A 21910-nucleotide genomic window follows, 5' to 3' on the forward strand; every position below is an offset into this window, starting at 1 on the left:
GGCCGCACAGTCGTGGGTGAACAGGACGCACAGGAGGGGACTAAGCACACACTCCTGAAGGGCCCCACGCGTTGAGGGTCTGCGTGGCAGATGTGTTGCTACCTACCCTCACCACCTGGGGGCGTCCTGTCAGGAAGTCCAGGATACAGTTACAGAGGGAGGTGTTCAGTCCCAGTTCAGTTAACATGTTTAAAGGTCTTACTCACATTAGCTACAGAGAATGAGATCACAGACGTCTGGAACAGCTGGTGCTCTCACGCTTGGTTCAGTGTTGATTTCCTCGAAGCGAGCATTGAAGGCATTTAGCTCATCTGCTGGGCTTGCGTCACTAGACAGCTCGCGGCTCGTTTTCCCAATGTAATCCGTGATAGTTTGCAAGCCCTGCCACATCTGACGAGTGTCAGAGCTGGTGTAGTAGGATGTGATCTTAGTCCTGTATTGATGCTTTGCCTGCTTGATGGCATAGCAGAATTATTTTATTAGCGTCCTGGTTAGTGTCCCGTCCTTGGAAGCGGCAGCTCTAGCCTTTAGCTCAGTGCGGATGTTGCCTGTAATCCATGGCTTCTGGTTTGGAAATGTACGTACGGTCACTGTGGGGATGGCACTGTCGATGCACTTATTAATGAAACTGGTGACTGATGTGGTAAACTCCTCAATACCATCCGATAAGTCCCGGAACACATTCCACAGTCTGTGCTCGCAAAACAGTCAGATTTGCCAAATGGAGGGTGAGGGAGAGCTTTGTATGTGTCTCTGTATGTGTGTGGAGTAAAGGTGTGAATGAAACAATGGTGACAGACAGAGGGCAACATCTGGGGATGTTGTATCATGTGTGCCTGTGTGTGTTGACGTGGCAATACCCTGCATCCTTGTATGTGTGTGAGCTGCAACCTGACCCTTCATTCTGGGGCTGGGCTGCACCTAGTTCTCTCTCTGGTTTCTATTATGGTGTTAGTCAGTCAGGGCAGACCTGGGCCCTCGGGCTTAGGGGTGAGGGACATAGTAAAACAAGCACCCTTTGTCACAAAACCCTGTAACGTGGAAACCAGAGTAATGTTTCCCTCCCTAGACAGTTCAGCAGCAAAACCATGAAAATGTAGACTTGTTGAATTGTAAAACAAACTGCTCTGTGTCGTTGACTGGGGTTCAGACAGGCAGTGGGGGCCATTTTCTCTTTCTCAAAACAAAGAGCCCTTATCCTGTCAGTCACACGGCTGTGGGCTGGAAGCCTGCTGCTGCTACGGCCCGTCTCTCTCCCTCTGTCATGTTCCCTGCTGCAGTTACTCTCCTGTTAGCTGTCCCTGTCTGTCTGTATGAGCTCCACGACTACAGCTTTAGCTCCACGACTACAGCTTTAGCTCCATGACTACAGCTCCACGACTACAGCTTTAGCTCCACGACTACAGCTTTAGCTCCACGACTACAGCTTTAGCTCCATGACTACAGTTCCACGACTACAGCTTTAGCTCCACGACTATAGCTTTAGCTCCACGACTACAGCTTTAGCTCCACGACTACAGCTTTAGCTCCATGACTACAGCTCCACGACTACAGCTTTAGCTCCACGACTACAGCTTTAGCTCCACGACTACAGCTTTAGCACCACGACTACAGCTTTAGTTCCACGACTACAGCTTTAGCACCACGACTACAGCTTTAGCACCACGACTACAGCTTTAGCTCCACGACTACAGCTTTAGCTCCACAACTACAGCTTTAGCTCCACAACTACAGCTTTAGCTCCACGACTACAGCTCCATGACTACAGCTCCACGACTACAGATTTAGCTCCACGACTACAGCTTTAGCACCACGACTACAGCTTTAGCACCACGACTACAGCTTTAGCTCCACGACTACAGCTTTAGCTCCACGACTACAGCTCCACGACTACAGCTTTATCTCCATGACTACAGCTACACGACTACAGCTCCACGACTACAGATTTAGCTACACGACTACAGCTCCACGACTACAGATTTAGCTACACGACTGCAGCTCCACGACTACAGCTTTAGCTACACGACTACAGCTCCACGACTACAGATTTAGCTACACGACTGCAGCTCCACGACTACAGCTTTAGCTCCACGACTACAGCTTTAGCTCCATGACTACAGCTCCACAACTACAGCTATATCTCCATGACTACAGCTACACGACTACAGCTTTAGCTCCATGACTACAGCTTTAGCTCCACGACTACAGCTCCACGACTACAGATTTAGCTCCATGACTACAGCTCCACAACTACAGCTATATCTCCATGACTACAGCTACACGACTACAGCTTTAGCTCCATGACTACAGCTTTAGCTCCACGACTACAGCTCCACGACTACAGATTTAGCTCCATGACTACATGAAACGGAGGGCTGAGTTCACCCCTATCCACATCGACAGGGCTGTAGTGGTGCCGGTCGAGAGTTTCAAGTTCCTCGGTGTCCACATCACTAAGGACCATATCATCACACACATCAACACAGTGGTGAAGAGGGCACGACAACGCCCCTTCCCCAAGATGCACCAGTCTGGAACTAACAGGACCCTGAACAGCTTCTACCTCCAAGCAATTAGACTGCTAAATAGTTAGTTAAATAGTTAACCAATAGTTAACCTGGAATATTTTCATTGACCCTTTTTGCACCAATCAATGTCCTTGTAACTGTTTATCTATCCTGTTGCCTAGTCACTTTACCCCTACCTATAGGAACATATCTACCTCATGTATGTAGTTCTGTCCTTGTCTTTTGATGTCATGTTTTGTGTGGACTTCTATTTGTCTCTCTGCATTGTTGCGAAGGGCCCGTGAGTAAGACTTTCACTGTTAGTCTACACCTGTTGTTTACAACGCATGTGACAAATACAATTAGATTTGATGACTTTATTTTTTATCTCCATAACTTTAGCGGTCTTGGTTGAGCAGCAGTGTGCTCGGGTTTGTGGCTAGATCTCTCTCCTCTCCTGTGCTGAGTTGTGTAGCAGTGTGCTCGGGTTTGTGACTAGATCTCTCTCCTCTCCTGTGCTGAGTTGTGTAGCAGTGTGCTCTGGTTTGTGGCTAGATCTCTCTCCTGTGCTGAGTTGTGTAGCAGTGTGCTCGGGTTTGTGGCTAGATCTCTCTCCTCTCCTGTGCTGAATTGTGTAGCAGTGTGCTCGGGTTTGTGGCTAGATCTCTCTCCTGTGCTGAGTTGTGTAGCAGTGTGCTCGGGTTTGTGGCTAGATCTCTCTCCTGTGCTGAGTTGTGTAGCAGTGTGCTCGGGTTTGTGACTAGATCTCTCTCCTGTGCTGAGTTGTGTAGCAGTGTGCTCGGGTTTGTGGCTAGATCTCTCTCCTATGCTGAGTTGTGTAGCAGTGTGCTCGGGTTTGTGACTAGATCTCTCTCCTGTGCTGAGTTGTGTAGCAGTGTGCTCGGGTTTGTGGCTAGATCTCTCTCCTGTGCTGAGTTGTGTAGCAGTGTGCTCGGGTTTGTGGCTAGATCTCTCTCCTCTCCTGTGCTGACAGTAGGATGTTCTCATGACTCCCCCCAGCCAACTGGACAGTAGAGAGAGAGAGGGGATGTTCTCATGACTCCCCCAGCCAACTGGACAGTAGAGAGAGAGGGGATGTTCTCATGACTCCCCCAGCCAACTGGACAGTAGAGGGAGAGGGGATGTTCTCATGACCCCCCCCAGCCAACTGGACAGTAGAGGAGATGTTCTCATGGCCCCCCAGCCAACTGGACAGTAGAGAGGGGATGTTCTCATGACTCCCCCCAGCCAACTGGACAGTAGAGAGGGGATGTTCTCATGACTCCCCCAGCCAACTGGACAGTAGAGAGAGAGGGGATGTTCGCATGACTCCCCCAGCCAACTGGACAGTAGAGAGGGGATGTTCTCATGACTCCCCCAGCCAACTGGACAGTAGAGAAAGAGGGGATGTTCTCATGACTCCCCCAGCCAACTGGACAGTAGAGAGGGGATGTTCTCATGACTCCCCCAGCCAACTGGACAGTAGAGATAGAGGGGGATGTCCTCATGGTGCCCCCAGCCAACTGGACAGTAGAGAGGGGATGTTCTCATGACTCCCCCCAGCCAACTGGACAGTAGAGAGAGAGATGTTCTCATGGCCCCCCAGCCAACTGGACAGTAGAGAGGAGATGTTCTCATGACTCCCCCAGCCAACTGGACAGTAGAGAGGGGATGTTCTCATGACTCCCCCAGCCAACTGGACAGTAGAGAGGGGATGTTCTCATGACCCCCCCAGCCAACTGGACAGTAGAGAGAGAGAGAGGGGATGTTCTCATGACCCCCCCAGCCAACTGGACAGTAGAGAGAGAGGGGATGTTCTCATGACTCCCCCAGCCAACTGGACAGTAGAGAGAGAGGGGATGTTCGCATGACTCCCCCAGCCAACTGGACAGTAGAGAGGGGATGTTCTCATGACTCCCCCAGCCAACTGGACAGTAGAGAGAGAGGGGATGTTCTCATGACTCCCCCAGCCAACTGGACAGTAGAGAGAGAGAGGGGATGTTCTCATGGCCCTCCAGCCAACTGGACAGTAGAGAGAGAGGAGATGTTCTCATTGTTGTCTTCCTCTCAGACTTCCATCTTCTCCCCGGACCTCCTCAATGTCCACCTCTTGAACCTCAGACTCTGACGCCTCATCTTCACTGTCACTTTCCAACCTGGTTGAGGATGGCTCATTGTCAGGCTCAAAAAGCCTCAAATTTGCCCAGATGGCCACCAATTTTTCAACCCTTGTATTAGTCAGCGTGTTGAGTGTTTTGGTGTGTGTGTTCCCAAACAAGGACCAGTTGCGCTCTGAGGCGGCTGATGTTGGTGGGATTTGGAGGATGATTGAGGCAACAGGGGAAACAGCCTCAGATCCACAAAGTCCCTTCCACCAGGTGGCTGATGACATATGTTGGCACGACTGCCATATTGCATCTCCATCCCAAAGCCCTTGCTTGGAAGTGTACTTCGCCAGGCTGCCAAGAACCCTGCCCTCGTCCAGGCCAAGGTGGCGAGACACAGTAGTGATGACACAATCGGCCTTGTTGATCTCTGCACCAGACAGGATGCTCTGTACTTGGGATCCAACATGTACGCTACGGCGTGTTTGGGCTTCAGGCAGAAGTCTTCACACTTTTTGATGTGTTTCAGAACTGCAGTTTCCTCTGCTTGGAGCAACAGTGAAGTGGCAGGGCAGTACGGATTTATTCTCTTATATCTGCATGCAGAGTCTGAACAACCATTATGTTTGTCTTACTGAAATTTAATTTCATGGCCCAGGTCTGACAGTCTGTGCAGAAATCTAGGTGCTGCAGATCATCAGCAAACTGTAGACATGTGACTTCAGATTCTAGTAGGGTGAGTCCGGGTGCTACAGACTGCCCTCGCCAATTCATTGATAGATATATATATATATATATACAGTGCCTTGCGAAAGTATTCGGCCCCCTTGAACTTTGCGACCTTTTGCCACATTTCAGGCTTCAAACATAAAGATATAAAACTGTATTTTTTTGTGAAGAATCAACAACAAGTGGGACACAATCATGAAGTGGAACGACATTTATTGGATATTTAAAACTTTTTTAACAAATCAAAAACTGAAACATTGGCCGTGCAAAATTATTCAGCCCCTTTACTTTCAGTGCAGCAAACTCTCTCCAGAAGTTCAGTGAGGATCTCTGAATGATCCAATGTTGACCTAAATGACTAATGATGATAAATACAATCCACCTGTGTGTAATCAAGTCTCCGTATAAATGCACCTGCACTGTGATAGTCTCAGAGGTCCGTTAAAAGCGCAGAGAGCAACATGAAGAACAAGGAACACACCAGGCAGGTCCGAGATACTGTTGTGAAGAAGTTTAAAGCCGGATTTGGATACAAAAATATTTCCCAAGCTTTAAACATCCCAAGGAGCACTGTGCAAGCGATAATATTGAAATGGAAGGAGTATCAGACCACTGCAAATCTACCAAGACCTGGCCGTCCCTCTAAACTTTCAGCTCATACAAGGAGAAGACTGATCAGAGATGCAGCCAAGAGGCCCATGATCACTCTGGATGAACTGCAGAGATCTACAGCTGAGGTGGGAGACTCTGTCCATAGGACAACAATCAGTCGTATATTGCACAAATCTGGCCTTTATGGAAGAGTGGCAAGAAGAAAGCAATTTCTTAAAGATATCCATAAAAAGTGTTGTTTAAAGTTTGCCACAAGCCACCTGGGAGACACACCAAACATGTGGAAGAAGGTGCTCTGGTCAGATGAAACCAAAATTGAACTTTTTGGCAACAATGCAAAACGTTATGTTTGGCATAAAAGCAACACAGCTGAACACACCATCCCCACTGTCAAACATGGTGGTGGCAGCATCATGGTTTGGGCCTGCTTTTCTTCAGCAGGGACAGGGAAGATGGTTAAAATTGACAAATTAACAAATGTTCTCCATCCAACCTCACTGAGCTCGAGCTGTTTTGCAAGGAGGAATGGGAAAAAATGTCAGTCTCTCGATGTGCAAAACTGATAGAGACATACCCCAAGCGACTTACAGCTGTAATCACAGCAAAAGGTGGCGCTACAAAGTATTAACTTAAGGGGGCTGAATAATTTTGCACGCCCAATTCTTCAGTTTTTGATTTGTTAAAAAAGTTTTAAATATCCAATAAATGTCGTTCCACTTCATGATTGTGTCCCACTTGTTGTTGATTCTTTCACTTTGGAAAATGTACAAGTCTGCTGTTAATGATGATAATGCAGAGGATTTTCTCAGGTTTTTTTCCCCAGAGATTGAGAGGGAGAGAGAGGGAGAGAGAGAGAGTGAGGGGGGGAGAGAGAGAGGGAGGGAGGGAGGGGGGGAGAGAGAGAGAGAGAGGGAGAGAGAGAGAGAGGGAGAGAGAGAGAGAGGGAGGGAGAGAGAGAGGGAGGGGGAGAGAGAGAGAGAGAGAGAGAGAGAGGGAGAGAGAGAGGGAGAGGGAGAGGGAGAGGGAGAGAGCCAACTGAGGTTGTTGTGGAACTGAATATACACCATTAGCTCTTTATCAGAGCGGGATTGGAAGGTTCCAGAAGACCTTCTAAATACAGTGTAGCTGTTTGGGACCTGCAGAGCCCTGTGGTTTGTATGACTCTGGCAGTATAGCAGGAGCAATGTTCATAACCTGTGGTTCTCCCTCCTCTACTCACCCTGTGTGTGTGTGTGTGTTTGTGAGAACCTGTGGTTGTGCCTCCCTCCCTCCAGCCTGATTCTTCCCAGATGTTTCCTGTGAGACTGCAAGGTCACACACACACACACACACACACACACCGAGAGAGAGGCTCCACTTACTCAGTGAGTTGAAGCAGAAATATAAACCAAACCCAGCCCATCAACAGTTGTGGGGTTTCTTCTCAAACAAACGACACTGAAACACAATTGTGAGAAAAAGGTCTGGGGTTTTATTGCTCTCTAGGCCATTTTCACACACAAGACGACACCCTCTTTGCTTCTGAATAAAGTATCCTGGCTAACTAACATTTTGTTCTCTTATGAAGTGCAGTCCAACCCTATATCTGTCAACAAGAGACGGTTTACAACAATTTAACAGTCATCTGTGAGTGAATAAACAGGAACTTGTAAAAATAAATCACTTTGCTGTTCTAAGAGAAGTGTGATGAACAACCATAGAACCATAGAACTACAAAGACCAGTGGACTTTCAGGGTTTTCTCAGACTCTCTGGAAAGTAGTTAGTGTAACTAAAGTAGTTAGTGTAACTAAAGTACACAAAAAGTATACAAAGCTACGTAGTCACATTTAACCTATGGGTTAGTATTCTGTTATATTTAACATATGGGTTAGTATTCTGTCACATTTAACATATGGGTTAGTATTCTGTCACATTTAACGTATGGGTTAGTATTCTGTTATATTTAACATATGGGTTAGTATTCTGTCACATTTAACGTATGGGTTAGTATTCTGTTATATTTAACATATGGGTTAGTATTCTGTTATATTTAACATATGGGTTAGTATTCTATCACATTTAACATATGGGTTAGTATTCTGTCACATTTAACGTATGGGTTAGTATTCTGTCACATTTAACGTATGGGTTAGTATTCTGTCACATTTAACTTATGGGTTAGTATTCTGTCACATTTAACTTATGGGTTACTATTCTGTTATATTTAACGTATGGGTTAGTATTCTGTTATATTTAACATATGGGTTAGTATTCTGTCACATTTAACTTATGGGTTAGTATTCTGTCACATTTAACGTATGGGTTAGTATTCTGTTATATTTAACATATGGGTTAGTATTCTGTTATATTTAACATATGGGTTAGTATTTTGTCACATTTAACTTATGGGTTAGTATTCTGTCACATTTAACGTATGGGTTAGTATTCTGTCACATTTAACGTATGGGTTAGTATTCTGTCACATTAACCTATGGGTTAGTATTCTGTCACATTTAACCTATGGGTCAGTATTCTGTCACATTAACATATGGGTCAGTATTCTGTCACATTAACATATGGGTCAGTATTCTGTCACATTAACCTATGGGTTAGTATTCTGTCACATTAACCTATGGGTTAGTATTCTGTCACATTAACCTATGGGTTAGTATTCTGTCACATTAACCTATGGGTCAGTATTCTGTCACGTTAAGGTATGGGTTAGTATTCTGTCTCAGCATTGTTCATTAACATATGGGTTAGTATTCTGTCTCAGCAACGTATGGGTTAGTACGGTTACATTAGAACTGCCACAGTAAAACATGGATTAAAGCTGCAGTCTGGGATTTTGTCTTGGTGTTTTTCCCAATCGCAGCTGTCGACCGGAGTGTGTTTTTAATGGTCTACCAGAACGTATTTCTTTATAATTTATGTATTGCAGGTTGGTTTTGATTCTGTAATTAATGGATGACTGAATAAAAACCTGTGGGTTCTGCCACCACACAACCACTAACAACACCCTGTATCTAATATATAATAATATATAGAACTACACATCATCTTACTTTACCTAGTGACTGACCATACATACACACAGTGATCTATTAAAATAATATAGACGTTTCATCATTGGCTATGTACACGGTTGTAACAATGTGCAAAGTAGTTGAAGTATGAAAGGGAAAAATAAATATAGGTTGTATTTACAATGTTTGTCTTCCGCTGGGTGACCGTTTCTCATGGCAACGGGCCACATCTTGCTGCTGTGGTAACACACTGCGGTTTTTCGCCTATTTTCGCCATATGGGAGTTTATCAATGTTTGATTTGTTTTCAAATTCTTGGGGGAAATATGTGTCTCTAATATGGTCATACATTGGGCAGGAGGTTAGGAAGTGCAGCTCAGTTTCCACCTCATTTTGTGGGCAGTGAGCACATAGCCTGTCTTCTCTTGAGAGCCATGTCTGCCTACGGCGGCCTTTCTCAATAGCAAGGCTATGCTCACTGAGTCTGTACATAGTCAAAGCTTTCCTTAATTTTGGGTCAGTCACAGTGGTCAGGTATTCTGCCACTGCACTCTCTGTTTAGGGCCAAATAGCATTCAGGTTTGCTCTGTTTTTTTGTTAATTCTTTCCAATTTGTCAAATAGTTATGTTTTTGCTTTCTCATAATTGGGTTGGGTCTAAATGTGTTGCTGTCCAGGGGCTCTGTTGGGTCTGTTTGTGTTTGTGAACAGAGTCTCAGAACCAGCTGGCTGAGGGGACTCTTCTCTAGGCTCATCTCTCTGTAGGTGAGGGCTCTGTGGGGTCTGTTTGTGTTTGTGAACAGAGTCTCAGAACCAGCTGGCTGAGGGGACTCTTCTCTAGGCTCATCTCTCTGTAGGTGAGGGCTCTGTGGGGTCTGTTTGTGTTTGTGAACAGAGTTTCAGAACCAGATGGCTGAGGGGACTCTTCTCTAGGCTCATCTCTCTGTAGGTGAGGGCTCTGTGGGGTCTGTTTGTGTTTGTGAACAGAGTCTCAGAACCAGATGGCTGACGGGACTCTTCTCTAGGTTAATCTCTCTGTAGGTGAGGGCTCTGTGGGGTCTGTTTGTGTTTGTGAACAGAGTCTCAGAACCAGATGGCTGACGGGACTCTTCTCTAGGCTCATCTCTCTCTCTCTACGTGAGGGATTTGTTGTGTAATGTGTGGGCATCACTTCCTTTTTTTAGATGTTTGTAGAATTGAACAGCTCTTTTCTGGATGTAAATAACTAGCGGCTATCGTCCTAATTCTGCTGTGTATTGTTTGGGGTTTTGCGTTGTACACAAAGTATATTTTTACAGAATTACGCGTGCAGACTCTCAATTGTGCGTTTGCCCCATTTTGTAGATTCTTAGTTGGTGAGTCGACCCCAGACCTCACAACAACAGAGGGAAATGGGTTCGATAACGGATGGGAAGTATTTTAAGCCAGATCCTAAATGGGATGTTGAGTGTTATGTTCATTTTGATGGCATAGAAAGCCCTTCTTGCCTTGTTTCTCAGGTCGTTCACAGGAAGTTACCTGTGGTGTTGATGTTTAGGCCAAAGTAGGTGTAATTCTTTGTGTGCTCTAGGGCAACGGTGTCTAGATAGAATTTGTATTTGTGGTCCTGGCGACTGGACCTTTTTTGGGAACACCATTATTTTTGGTCTTACTGAGATTTACTGTCAGGGACCAGGTCTGACAGAATCTGTGCAGAAGATCTAGGTGCTGCTGAAGGCCCTCCTTGGTTGGGGACAGAAGCACCAGATCATCAGCAAACAGTAGATATTTTGACTTCAGATTCTAGTAGCGTAAGGCCGGGTGCTGCAGGCTGTTCTAGTGCCAATTCGTTGATATATATGTTGAAGAGGGTGGGGCTCAAGCTGCATCCCTGTCGCACCCCACAGACCCACGGATGGAAATGTGTGTTTTTATTGCTCATTTTAACCTGCGTGTTTGTTTTACTTTGTCATATGCTAAACCCCCCAAAACCGCTTTCCATCCATTTGTATAGCATACCCTCGTGCCATTTGTATAGCATACCCTCGTGCCATTTGTATAGCATACCCTCGTGCCATTTGTATAGCATACCCTCGTGCCATTTGTATAGCATACCCTCGTGCCATTTGTATAGCATACCCACCCTCGTGCCATTTGTATAGCATACCCTCATACCAATCAAACGTGTTTATTTATTTTTTTATAAGGATGTGCATGGTGTATACGTGGTCTGTAGTACAGTCTTTCCCCCCCCCCCCCTCTCTTTCTGAAATTAAGTTAAGATAAACTTCAGGACATGTCTTACTAGTCCCGCTGAGGTGCAATAGGTTTTTGTCTCCAAGCAGTGAACGGTTTAGTAGGAAACAGTTCTAGTGAAAATAATACCACAACTTGCCTAGATTAGATCCTGTGTTTTCCCTCCCTCCCTTCCCCAGACAGCGCCTTGCCAAGTTTGGGAGGCCCCAGCCAGTCTTTCTAGTGGGAGGATGCTGGGTTGGATTTTTGACAATGATTAAAGTTGGACTAGCCACCCCCCAAAAACCTCCCAGCCTTCCCCTATACCCCAGCCAGCCACAGCTCTCCCTGTCCACACCCCCATTCACAACCCTCTTTAATCAAAACAAATGCAGCTTCAGGTTTTCACATGATGTTGATTTTAAATACTTCTAACACTTTTCTGTAAAGGTTGGAGTGAAGGGGGGGAGGGGGACGTGATGTCTCCCCTCTTCTGTGGTCTGCTGCTTCAGCTTGCTGGGTGAAGTTGAAGAGCTCAGGGAGAAACCAAGACAGAACATGTTGAGACTCCTCTCTCTAGGGAACACTAATAACATGGAAGGGGTACTCCAGACAGAGGAAGCATGCTCGGGAGGTGTACTGAGGGAGGAGGCTGAGAGTGTAGCCCAGTTTACTACTCGTAGAAATACCCTGGAAACTACAGAAAGTAGGAGAGAGCAGGGGACAGGAAGGAAACACTGTAGTTCATTCTCTCATTGCTAGAGTCACATGTATGTACTACCTCTCTCTCTCTTTTACACCCCTCTCTCTCTCTCTCGCTCTCTCTCTACACCCCCCTCTCTCTCTCTCTACACCCCTCTTTCTACACCCCCCCCATCTCTCTACACCCCCTCTCTCTCTATATCTCTCTCTCTATATCTCTCTCTATATATATATCTCTCTCTATTTATCTCTCTCTATATATCTCTCTCTCTCTCCACCCCCCCTCTCTCTCTCTATATCTCTCTCTCTCTCTCTCTGCACCCCTCTCTCTATATTTCTCTCTCTCTCTCTCTACACCCCCCTCTCTCTCTCTCTCTCTACACCCCCTCTCTCTCTCTCTCTACACCCCCCCCTCTCTCTCTCTCTACACCCCCCCTCTCTCTCTCTATACCCCTCTCTCTCTCTCTCTCTCTCTCTCTACACCCCCCTCTCTCTCTCTCTATACCGCTCTCTCTCTCTCTCTCTCTACACCCCCCTCTCTCTCTCTATACCCCTCTCTCTCTACACCCCCTCTATCTCTCTCTACACCCCCCCTCTATCTCTCTCTACACCCCCCCTCTCTCTCTCTCTACACCCCCCTCTCTCTCTCTCTACACCCCCCCTCTCTCTACACCCCCTCTCTCTACACCCCCCTCTCTCTACACCCCCCTCTCTCTCTCTACACCCCCCCACTCTCTCTACAGCCCCCCTCTCTCTCTCTACACCCCCCCTCTCTCTACACCCCCCCTCTCTCTACACCCCCCCTCTCTCTCTCTCTCTACAACCCCCTCTCTCTCTCTCTACAACCCCCTCTCTCTCTCTCTACAACCCCCTCTCTCTCTCTCTACACCCCCCTCTCTCTCTCTACACCCCCCTCTCTCTCTCTACACCCCCCTCTCTCTCTACACCCCCCCCCTCTCTCTCTACACCCCCCTCTCTCTCTACACCCCCCCCCTCTCTCTCTACACCCCCCTCTCTCTCTCTACACCCCCCTCTCTCTCTCTACACCCCCCTGTCTCTCTCTACACCTCTCTCTTTACACCCCCCTCTCTCTCTACACCCCCCCCCCCTCTCTCTCTCTACACCCCCCTCTCTCTCTCTCTACCCCTCTCTCTCTCTCTCCCTCTCTCTCTCTCTCTCCACATCTCTCTCTACACCCTCCCCACCCTCAGCTGACCAGATTTGTTATGTTGGTAAATGAAGACGTTGGCTGGGGGGCACGTGGTAGATGTAACAGTGTCTAACAATTTATTCAGAATGGCACAAATTCCCCGATATCAGGGTACTCATGTCAACATGTTTGCTTTCAGAGCATATTTGATCCGAAATTATAAGGGGGACAGATGTAACAATAGACTGCAGATGTTTTTCTCAATACTCTAGTGTCCTAGTTCTGTAGTTGCCTTGTGGAAGAATAGACCTGCTAATGGATCTGTTGTAACATGTATCAATAGGGCTCATTGTTTACAATGTAAACAGTGTTTCCCCTTGTATTGTTGTGGTGTTGTTCTGAAATATAGCTGAACTGGTGTGTTTTAAAGCAGGGGTTCTCCAACCTCTCCTCGGGGGGAACCCCCAGCCCCCAGGCTTCAAAAGCACTGTATTAAAGTAGAGTTGAACATGACCTTGACCTGGTGCAGTATGGGAGTGGTTTCATTATAATTATATCTATTTTTAATGAAACCTTTATTTAACTAGGCAAGTCGTGACGACTCCCTGTAACGTGACGACTCCCTGTAACGTGACGACTCCCTGTAACGTGACGACTCCCTGTAACGTGACGACTCCCTGTAACGTGACGACTCCCTGTAACGTGACGACTCCCTGTAACGTGACGACTCCCTGTAACGTGACGACTCCCTGTAACGTGACGACTCCCTGTAACGTGACGACTCCCTGTAACGTGACTTTCAATGCTGCAGAAATGTTTTGGTACCTTTCCCCAGATCTGTGCCTCGACACAATTCTGTCTCGGAGCTCTACGGACAATTCCTTTGACCTCATGGCTTGGTTTTTGCTCTGACATGCACTGTCAGCTGTGGGACCTTATATAGACAGGTGTGGGACCTTATATAGACAGGTGTGGGACCTTATATAGACACGTGTGGGACCTTATATAGACACGTGTGGGACCTTATATAGACACGTGTGGGACCTTATATAGACACGTGTGGGACCTTATATAGACACGTGTGGGACCTTATATAGACACGTGTGGGACCTTATATAGACACGTGTGGGACCTTATATAGACAGCTGTGGGACAGCAAATATTTCTAACAGTTTCTGCTTTGTCGCTATGAGGTATTGTGTGTACATAGATTAGACTGAGTTACAGTTCAAACAGCACCAGCCAATAGTCTGGAGACACACACCTACTCATTTCAGGGTTCTAGAACACCTACTCATTCCAGGGTTCTAGAACACCTACTCATTCCAGGGTTCTAGAACACCTACTCATTCCAGGGTTCTAGAACACCTACTCATTTCAGGGTTTTTCTTTATTTTTACTATTTTCTACAATGTAGAATAACAGTGAAGACATCAAAACTATGAAATAACACACATGGAATCATGTAGTAACCAACAAAGTAAATAGATTTTAGATTCTTTAAAGTAGCCACCCTTTGCCTTGATGACAGCTTTGCAGACTCTTTGAATTCTCTCAACCAGCTTCATGAGGAATGTTTTGCCAACAGTCTTGAAGGAGTTCCCACATATGCTGAGCACTTGTTGGCTGCTTTTCCTTCACTCTGCGGTCCAACTCATCCCAAACCATCCTATTTGTTCAGTGTACGTACACTGTGTACAAAACATTAGCAACACCTGCTTTTTCCATGACAGACTGACCAGGTGAAAGCTATGATTCCTTATTGATGTCACCTGTTAAATCCACTTCAATCAGTGTAGATGAAGGGGAGGAGACAGGTTAAAGGATTTTTAAGCCTTCAGACAATTTAGACATGGGTTGTGTATGTGTGCCATTCAGAGGGTGAATGGGGAAGTCGAAATATTTAAGTGACTACCTGGTGTCCATAGTTGTGCTGCCGTGACTACCTGGTGTCCATAGCTGTGTTGCTGTGACTACCCGGTGTCCATAGCTGTGTTGCTGTGACTACCCGGTGTCCATAGCTGTGTTGCTGTGACTACCTGGTGTCCATAGCTGTGTTGCTGTGACTAGCTGGTGTCCATAGCTGTGTTGCTGTGACTAGCTGGTGTCCATAGCTGTGCTGCTGTGACTACCTGGTGCCCATAGCTGTGTTGCTGTGACTAGCTGGTGTCCATAGCTGTGCTGCTGTGACTACCTGGTGCCCATAGCTGTGTTGCTGTGACTACCTGGTGTCCATAGCTGTGTTGCTGTGACTACCTGGTGTCCATAGCTGTGTTGCTGTGACTACCTGGTGTCCAGAGCTGTGCTGCTGTGACTACCTGGTGTCCATAGCTGTGTTGCTGTGACTACCCGGTGTCCATAGCTGTGTTGCTGTGACTACCCGGTGTCCATAGCTGTGTTGCTGTGACTACCTGGTGTCCATAGCTGTGTTGCTGTGACTAGCTGGTGTCCATAGCTGTGTTGCTGTGACTAGCTGGTGTCCATAGCTGTGCTGCTGTGACTACCTGGTGCCCATAGCTGTGTTGCTGTGACTACCTGGTGTCCATAGCTGTGTTGCTGTGACTACCCGGTGTCCATAGCTGTGCTGCTGTGACTAGCTGGTGTCCATAGCTGTGTTTCTGTGACTACCTGGTGTCCATAGCTGTGTTGCTGTGACTACCTGGTGTCCATAGCTGTGTTGCTGTGACTACCTGGTGTCCATAGCTGTGTTGCTGTGACTACCTGGTGTCCATAGCTGTGTTGCTGTGACTACCTGGTGTCCATAGCTGTGTTGCTGTGACTAGCTGGTGTCCATAGCTGTGCTGCTGTGACTACCTGGTGTCCATAGCTGTGTTGCTGTGACTAGCTGGTGTCCATAGCTGTGCTGCTGTGACTACCTGGTGCCCATAGCTGTGTTGCTGTGACTACCTGGTGTCCATAGCTGTGTTGCTGTGACTACCTGGTGTCCATAGCTGTGTTGCTGTGACTACCTGGTGTCCATAGCTGTGTTTCTGTGACTACCTGGTGTCCATAGCTGTGTTGCTGTGACTACCTGGTGTCCATAGCTGTGTTGCTGTGACTAGCTGGTGTCCATAGCTGTGCTGCTGTGACTACCTGGTGTCCATAGCTGTGTTGCTGTGACTACCTGGTGTCCATAGCTGTGTTGCTGTGACTACCTGGTGCCCATAGCTGTGTTGCTGTGAACTGACATCCATGGCCCTCCCCCTCTCCTCCTTCTTGTTCTCCTTCTCCTCGTACAATCTCCTCTTGTTCTCCTGGGTCCTCTTTCACCAGGCACCAAACAGAAGAAAACACTCAGAGGGAGGGGGGGACTACCTGAGCTCGTTCAATAAGAAGTGTAGAAATGTTTTTCGTTGCCCTATTGAATTACCTTTGTTCTCTGTCTGTCTTAGAGGGGTTGGAATAAAACAAGACAAGTTTCCAATGAAAGGTATCTTCTCCTACTCTCTACAGAGGCAACTATCGTAGTTCCAAGGACCCAAGGGACCGCAGCCGTAGCCCCGTAGAGAGAGCCGCCGCCCCCTCCATGGGTCTCCATGGCAACCACCACCTGTACACCCGCCACCGCCACATGCCCTGCCTGGCCATGGACCAGCCTCTCGCCCTGACTAAAAACAACATGGACGCCGCCCGCACCCTCGCCATCTCGCCCACCGTCAGTCCTGTGGAACGCCAGCAGGTAGAGACAGAGAGAGAGAGAGAGACAGTCTTTCAAAGAGCAGAGCAGGTAAAACGTCTTCAAACCACATGCAAAAGGTCTAAACGTGCGTGTGTGTGTGTGTGTGTGTGTGTGTGTGTGTGTGTGTGTGTGTGTGTGTGTGTGTGTGTGTGTGTGTGCGTGTTTTTGTGTGTGTGTGTGCGTGTTTTTGTGTGTGTGTGTGCGTGTTTTTGTGTGTGTGTGTGTGTGTGTTTGTTTAGAATCGTCCGTCAGTGATAACGTGCGCTCCGGCCAACAACCGTAACTGTAACCTGCCTAACAACGGCTGTTCCAACAACCTGCCTAACAACGGCTGTTCCAACAACTACAGCAGGAGACCAGCCAGCAACTGTAAGTACTATACCATGATATATATTATACACATTATATGTACATGTATGCTGTAAGTAGCATACTACTTTAATATTATAACATACTACTACCAGTACAGAACCACGAGATCTAGCCGACAGGTCGCCTCGCTTCGAGTCCTTAGGAAACTCTGCAGTGTTTAGTTTTTTTAAAAGTATTATTTCTTACATTGTGAAATCTTAACATACAGCCGGGAAGAACTACAGGATATAAGAGCGACGTCAACTTGCCAACATTATGACCAAGAATACGTCTTTCCCGAAGCGGATCCTTTGTTCAGACCTCCAGCCTGGACAGTGGATCTAATCCCAGAAGCCGACCCAAAACAACGTTGATGCAGAAGAGGCAGACTGAGCGACCTCTTGGTCAGGCTCCGTAGACGTGCCCACCGCTTCCGAGTATACTACTCGCCAATGTCCAGTCTCTGGACAACAAGGTAGACGAAACATGGTTCTTTCGGGATATGTTGTCGGAATCGGTTCAGCCACCGAGCTTCTCCATGCATCGCGCCGACAGAGATGAACACCTCTCTGGGAAGAGGAAGGGCGGGGGTGTATGCTTTATGATTAACTCATGGTGTAATTATAATAACGTACAGGAACACAAGTCCTTCTGCTCACCCGACCTAGAATTCCTTACAATCAAATGTCGGCCATACTATCTCCCGAGAGAATTCTCGTTGGTTATCATCACAGCTGTGTACATTCCCCCTGAAGCAGACACCATGACGGCCCTCAAGGAACTTCACTGGACTCTATGTAAACTGGAAACCACATATCCTGAAGCTGCATTTATTGTAGCTGGGGATTTTAACAAAGCAAATTTGAGAACAAGGCGACCTAAATTCTATCAGCATATTGATTGCAGCACTCGCGCGGGCACTACACTCGACCACTGCTACTCTAACTTCCACGATGCATATAAAGCCCTCCCTCGCCCTCCCTTTGGGCAAATCCAACCACGACTCCATCTTGCTCCCACTGTCTTTATAGGCAGAAACTCAAACCGGTTGTATCCGTGACTAGAACCATTCGACACTGGTCTGACCAATAAGAATCCACTCTTTTTAAGATTGTTTTGATCACGCAGACTGGGATATGTTCCGGTCAGCCTCGGAGAATAACATCGAACTATACGCTGACTCAGTGAGTGAGTTTATACGGAAATGCATTGGAGATGATGTACTCACTGTGACTATTAAAACCTACCCTAACCAGAAACTGTGGATGGATGGCGGCATTTGCGCAAAACTGAAAGTGCGAACCGCCGCATTTCACCATGGAAAGAGGTCTGGGAATATAGCCGAATATATAAATAGTGTAGTTATTCCCTCCGTAAGGCAATCAAACAAGCGAAATGTCGGTATAGGGACAAAGTGGAGTTGCAATTCAATGCAAGACGTATGTGGCAGGATCTACAGGAAATAACGGACTACAAAAAGAAAACCAGCCACGTTACACTGACGTCTCGCCTCCAGACAAACTAAACACCATCTTTGCCTGCTTTGAGGATTATACAGTGCCACCGTTGCGGCCCCCTCCCCTCCTTCTCCGTGGCCAACGTGAGTAAGACATTTAAACATGTTAACCCTCACAAAGCTGTCGGTCCAGACAGCATCCCTAGCCGTGTCCTCAGAGCATGTTCAAACCAGCTGGCTGGTGTGTTTACGGACATTGACAGTCGTCAATCTCTCCCTATCCCAGTCTGCTGTCCCCACATGCTTCAAGATGTCCACCATTGTTCCTGTACCCAAGAATGGCCACTATTTACATTGTTTTTGTTCACTGCTGCTAATCACTGTCTATGTCTAGTCACTTTACCCCTACCTACAAATTACCGGTACCCCCTGTATATAGCCTTGTTATTGTTATGTAATTTTGTTGTTACTTTTAATTACATTTTTTTTTACTTGTTTAGTTAGAAAATATTTTCCTCTTTCTATTTCTTGAACTGCATTGTTGGTTAAGGGCTTGTGAGGAAATGTTTCACTGTAAGGTCTACTACACCTGTTGTTTTCGGCGCATGTGACAAATACAATCTGATTTTAAATGAAAGGACTCATCATAGATATAACCGGTTTTAGCATGGACATTACCGTCGAGGGCTTCCACCATTTTAAAGTAGTCAACTGGGTGGGGATTCAAATGTGTTGGGAACGATCGGCCAATGATCAGAGAGCAGAGAGAGTCTTCTTCAAAGCGGGTTGCCCATGGCAACGGCTTTAAGCTATATCACCGCCATCTAGTAGTCACAAGAGTTAGTTCAGGACTCCAGCACAGCAGGTGGCAGTAAAATCACCAATGTAAGCTTTTATTCTTTTTTTTTTAAAACACAAAGGAAGAAGGAAATTGACTACTTTTAAAATGGATATAGTCTCAATGAAGCTACCTTGGCTGTCAGATGCCATAATGACACAGATCCAAAGATGAGACCTCTATTTAAGTCTTAGGGTTCTATCAGTTTGTCCAGGGGGAAAAAAACACCAGATTGGACTGTTCCACTGCCAGCCGTTATGAAACAGATCTCTCTGACAGTAGGCTGGTTTACCATGTTCTGTCTGCCGGGTCAATACATGTATAGTCCTGTAGCTGTAGTAGATTTAATGAACTAGTGTCTGTGTCGTTTGCTTCTTCCTCCTCTCTCCTCACACAAAAGTGAAATGTCCTCTCCTCTTCTCTCCAGCCAATACGGCGTGTGTTGACCCGGTGATCGAGGAGCATTTCCGTCGCAGCCTGGGGAGGAACTACAAGCAGCCGGAACCCGTCACTAACTCTGTGTCCATCACCGGCTCTGTGGACGACCATTTCACCAAGGCCTTAGGAGAAACCTGGCTGCAGATCAAAGCCAAAGGAAGCTCCTCCTCCTCCCCTGACTCCTCCCCCAACAGTCACATGGTCAACCACAACCACTCCCCTTCGGTTGTGTCCTGAAGGGAGGAGCTTGAGTAGGCCAATCAGAGCCAGTTATACCCCGCCCTGTTCACTGTAACCACAGGGCTGGTTGAACCGCTACTGGGAGGGTATTGTTTGTTTTGCTCCAGCCCTACACTAACGCCATCTAACACACCTGGAGCAAGATACGGAGGAGTAACTGATTTTAGATCAGGGTCGTATTCACTTCCTTTTCTGTTGTTTAATTAGCTATAATGTGCACAAATGCATACGACCCTGCTTTATAACAGGGCTGGAGTAAAACCCTGCATCCTCCAGTAGCTCTCTGGCCTTGGTCCCTGGTATGACTACCCTGAATGATTTTGGCCCCACAGAGAGCTGTGTTAATAGCTAGCTATATAGCCATGTACATAGAGGATAGAGGGGGGTTTCCTTTTTGGCATTTAGTTGGATTGTATTATTTTGTTGAAGTAGGTTTGTGTTATTGGATGCCCAAAAAACGTTGACAACAAAAGCGTTTGTTTCTATCCTATGGATTCTATATGGAGAAGCAGCTCAACCAACCACATGCCTTCGTTACCAAAGAGAACTCGGATGCAAATCTGTCACCCCATTTAACAAAAAAGAAAAAGCCATTATTTTATTTCCCTTTCCATCTCTCTAGCACCCCACTGTAAAGTATCATCTCCCGTCCTCTACCCTCCTCTTCTCTAGCACCCCACTGTAAAGTATCATCTCCCGTCATCTACCCTCCTCCTCTCCTCTCCTCCTCTCTCCTCTACCCTCTTCTCTCCTCTCCTCTCCTCCCATCTCCTCTTCTCTCCTCTACCCTCCTCCTCTCCTCTCCTCCCACCTCTACCCTTCTCCCCTGTCCTCCCATCTCCTCTTCTCTCCTCTACCCTCCTCCTCTCCTCTCCTCCCACCTCTACCCTCCTCCCATCTCCTCTTCTCTCCTCTACCCTCCTCTACCCTCCTCTCTTCTCTCCTTTCCTCCCATCTCCTCTTCTCTCCTCTACCCTCCTCCTCTCCTATCCTCCCACCTCTACCCTCCTCCCATCTCCTGTTCTCTCCTCTACCCTCCTCCTCTCCTCCCACCTCTACCCTCCTCCCACCTCTACCCTTCTCCCCTCTCATCTCCTCTTCTCTCCTCTACCCTCCTCTCTTCTCTCCTTTCCTCCCATCTCCTCTTCTCTCCTCTACCCTCCTCCTCTCCTATCCTCCCACCTCTACCCTCCTCCCATCTCCTCTTCTCTTCCCTCCTCTTCTCTCCTCCCATTTTCTCTCCTCTCCTCCCATCTCCTCTACCCTCCTCTTCACTCCTCTACCCTCCTCTCCTCTACCCTCTTCTCTCCTCTACCCTCCTCTCATCTCCTCTTCTCTCCTCTACCCTCCTCTCATCTCCTCTTCTCACCTCCTCTCTCTCCCCCCTTTTGTCCAGTCCAGTATGTCAGTTATATGTGTACTTGAAAAGACAGGGCCGACTGATTTGCACTAATGTTGAGGGACCTGGGGTTGCATATCAACCTCACGATGGAGACGCTACACTCTACATGCTGATAACGTACGCTATAACAATACTTTTATAAGTTTAGAGATTTGGTTCTGTGACGTTGCATCATGTGGTCAAAACAACCTTTTTCTTTCTGGGGCGGAGATGAGAGATGGCGGAGCATCTTTCTCTATTCTAACAACCGGTCTGTTCTTTTTTTAGTTTCTATTCCTCATGAGGCATTTTGTTGAATTAGGTACCATTTCGGATGCAACCAATGAGAGAGCTGTCTCTCTCTCTCTGCAGTGTGGTTGGTAGGTAGATTTGGGCTCTATGGTTTAGAATAGAGCTCCTCTCTCTCTCTCTGCAGTGTGGTTGGTAGGTAGATTTGGGCTCTATGGTTTAGAATAGAGAGCTCTCTCTCTCTCTCTCTCTGC

The 21910-nt window shown here is 47.0% G+C and overlaps 1 protein-coding gene across 2 annotated transcripts in view; it reads left to right on the plus strand.

The window, feature by feature from the left end:
• LOC139413915 (vestigial-like family member 4b) overlaps window positions 1-20615 on the plus strand; it is a 97247-nt gene extending 76632 nt beyond the window's left edge. For both annotated transcript variants that reach the window (XM_071161772.1, XM_071161771.1), the window contains 3 exons: window positions 16478-16703; window positions 16943-17072; window positions 19776-20615. In XM_071161772.1, coding sequence (XP_071017873.1) covers window positions 16478-16703; window positions 16943-17072; window positions 19776-20023 — 604 coding nt within the window. In that variant the 3' untranslated portion in view covers window positions 20024-20615. The remainder of the gene's footprint in view (window positions 1-16477; window positions 16704-16942; window positions 17073-19775) is intronic.
• The last annotated feature ends 1295 nt before the right edge of the window (window positions 20616-21910 follow it).

This window comes from Oncorhynchus clarkii, chromosome 7 (genome assembly GCF_045791955.1).
Source record: "Oncorhynchus clarkii lewisi isolate Uvic-CL-2024 chromosome 7, UVic_Ocla_1.0, whole genome shotgun sequence".
NCBI classification, from domain to species: domain Eukaryota; kingdom Metazoa; phylum Chordata; class Actinopteri; order Salmoniformes; family Salmonidae; genus Oncorhynchus; species Oncorhynchus clarkii.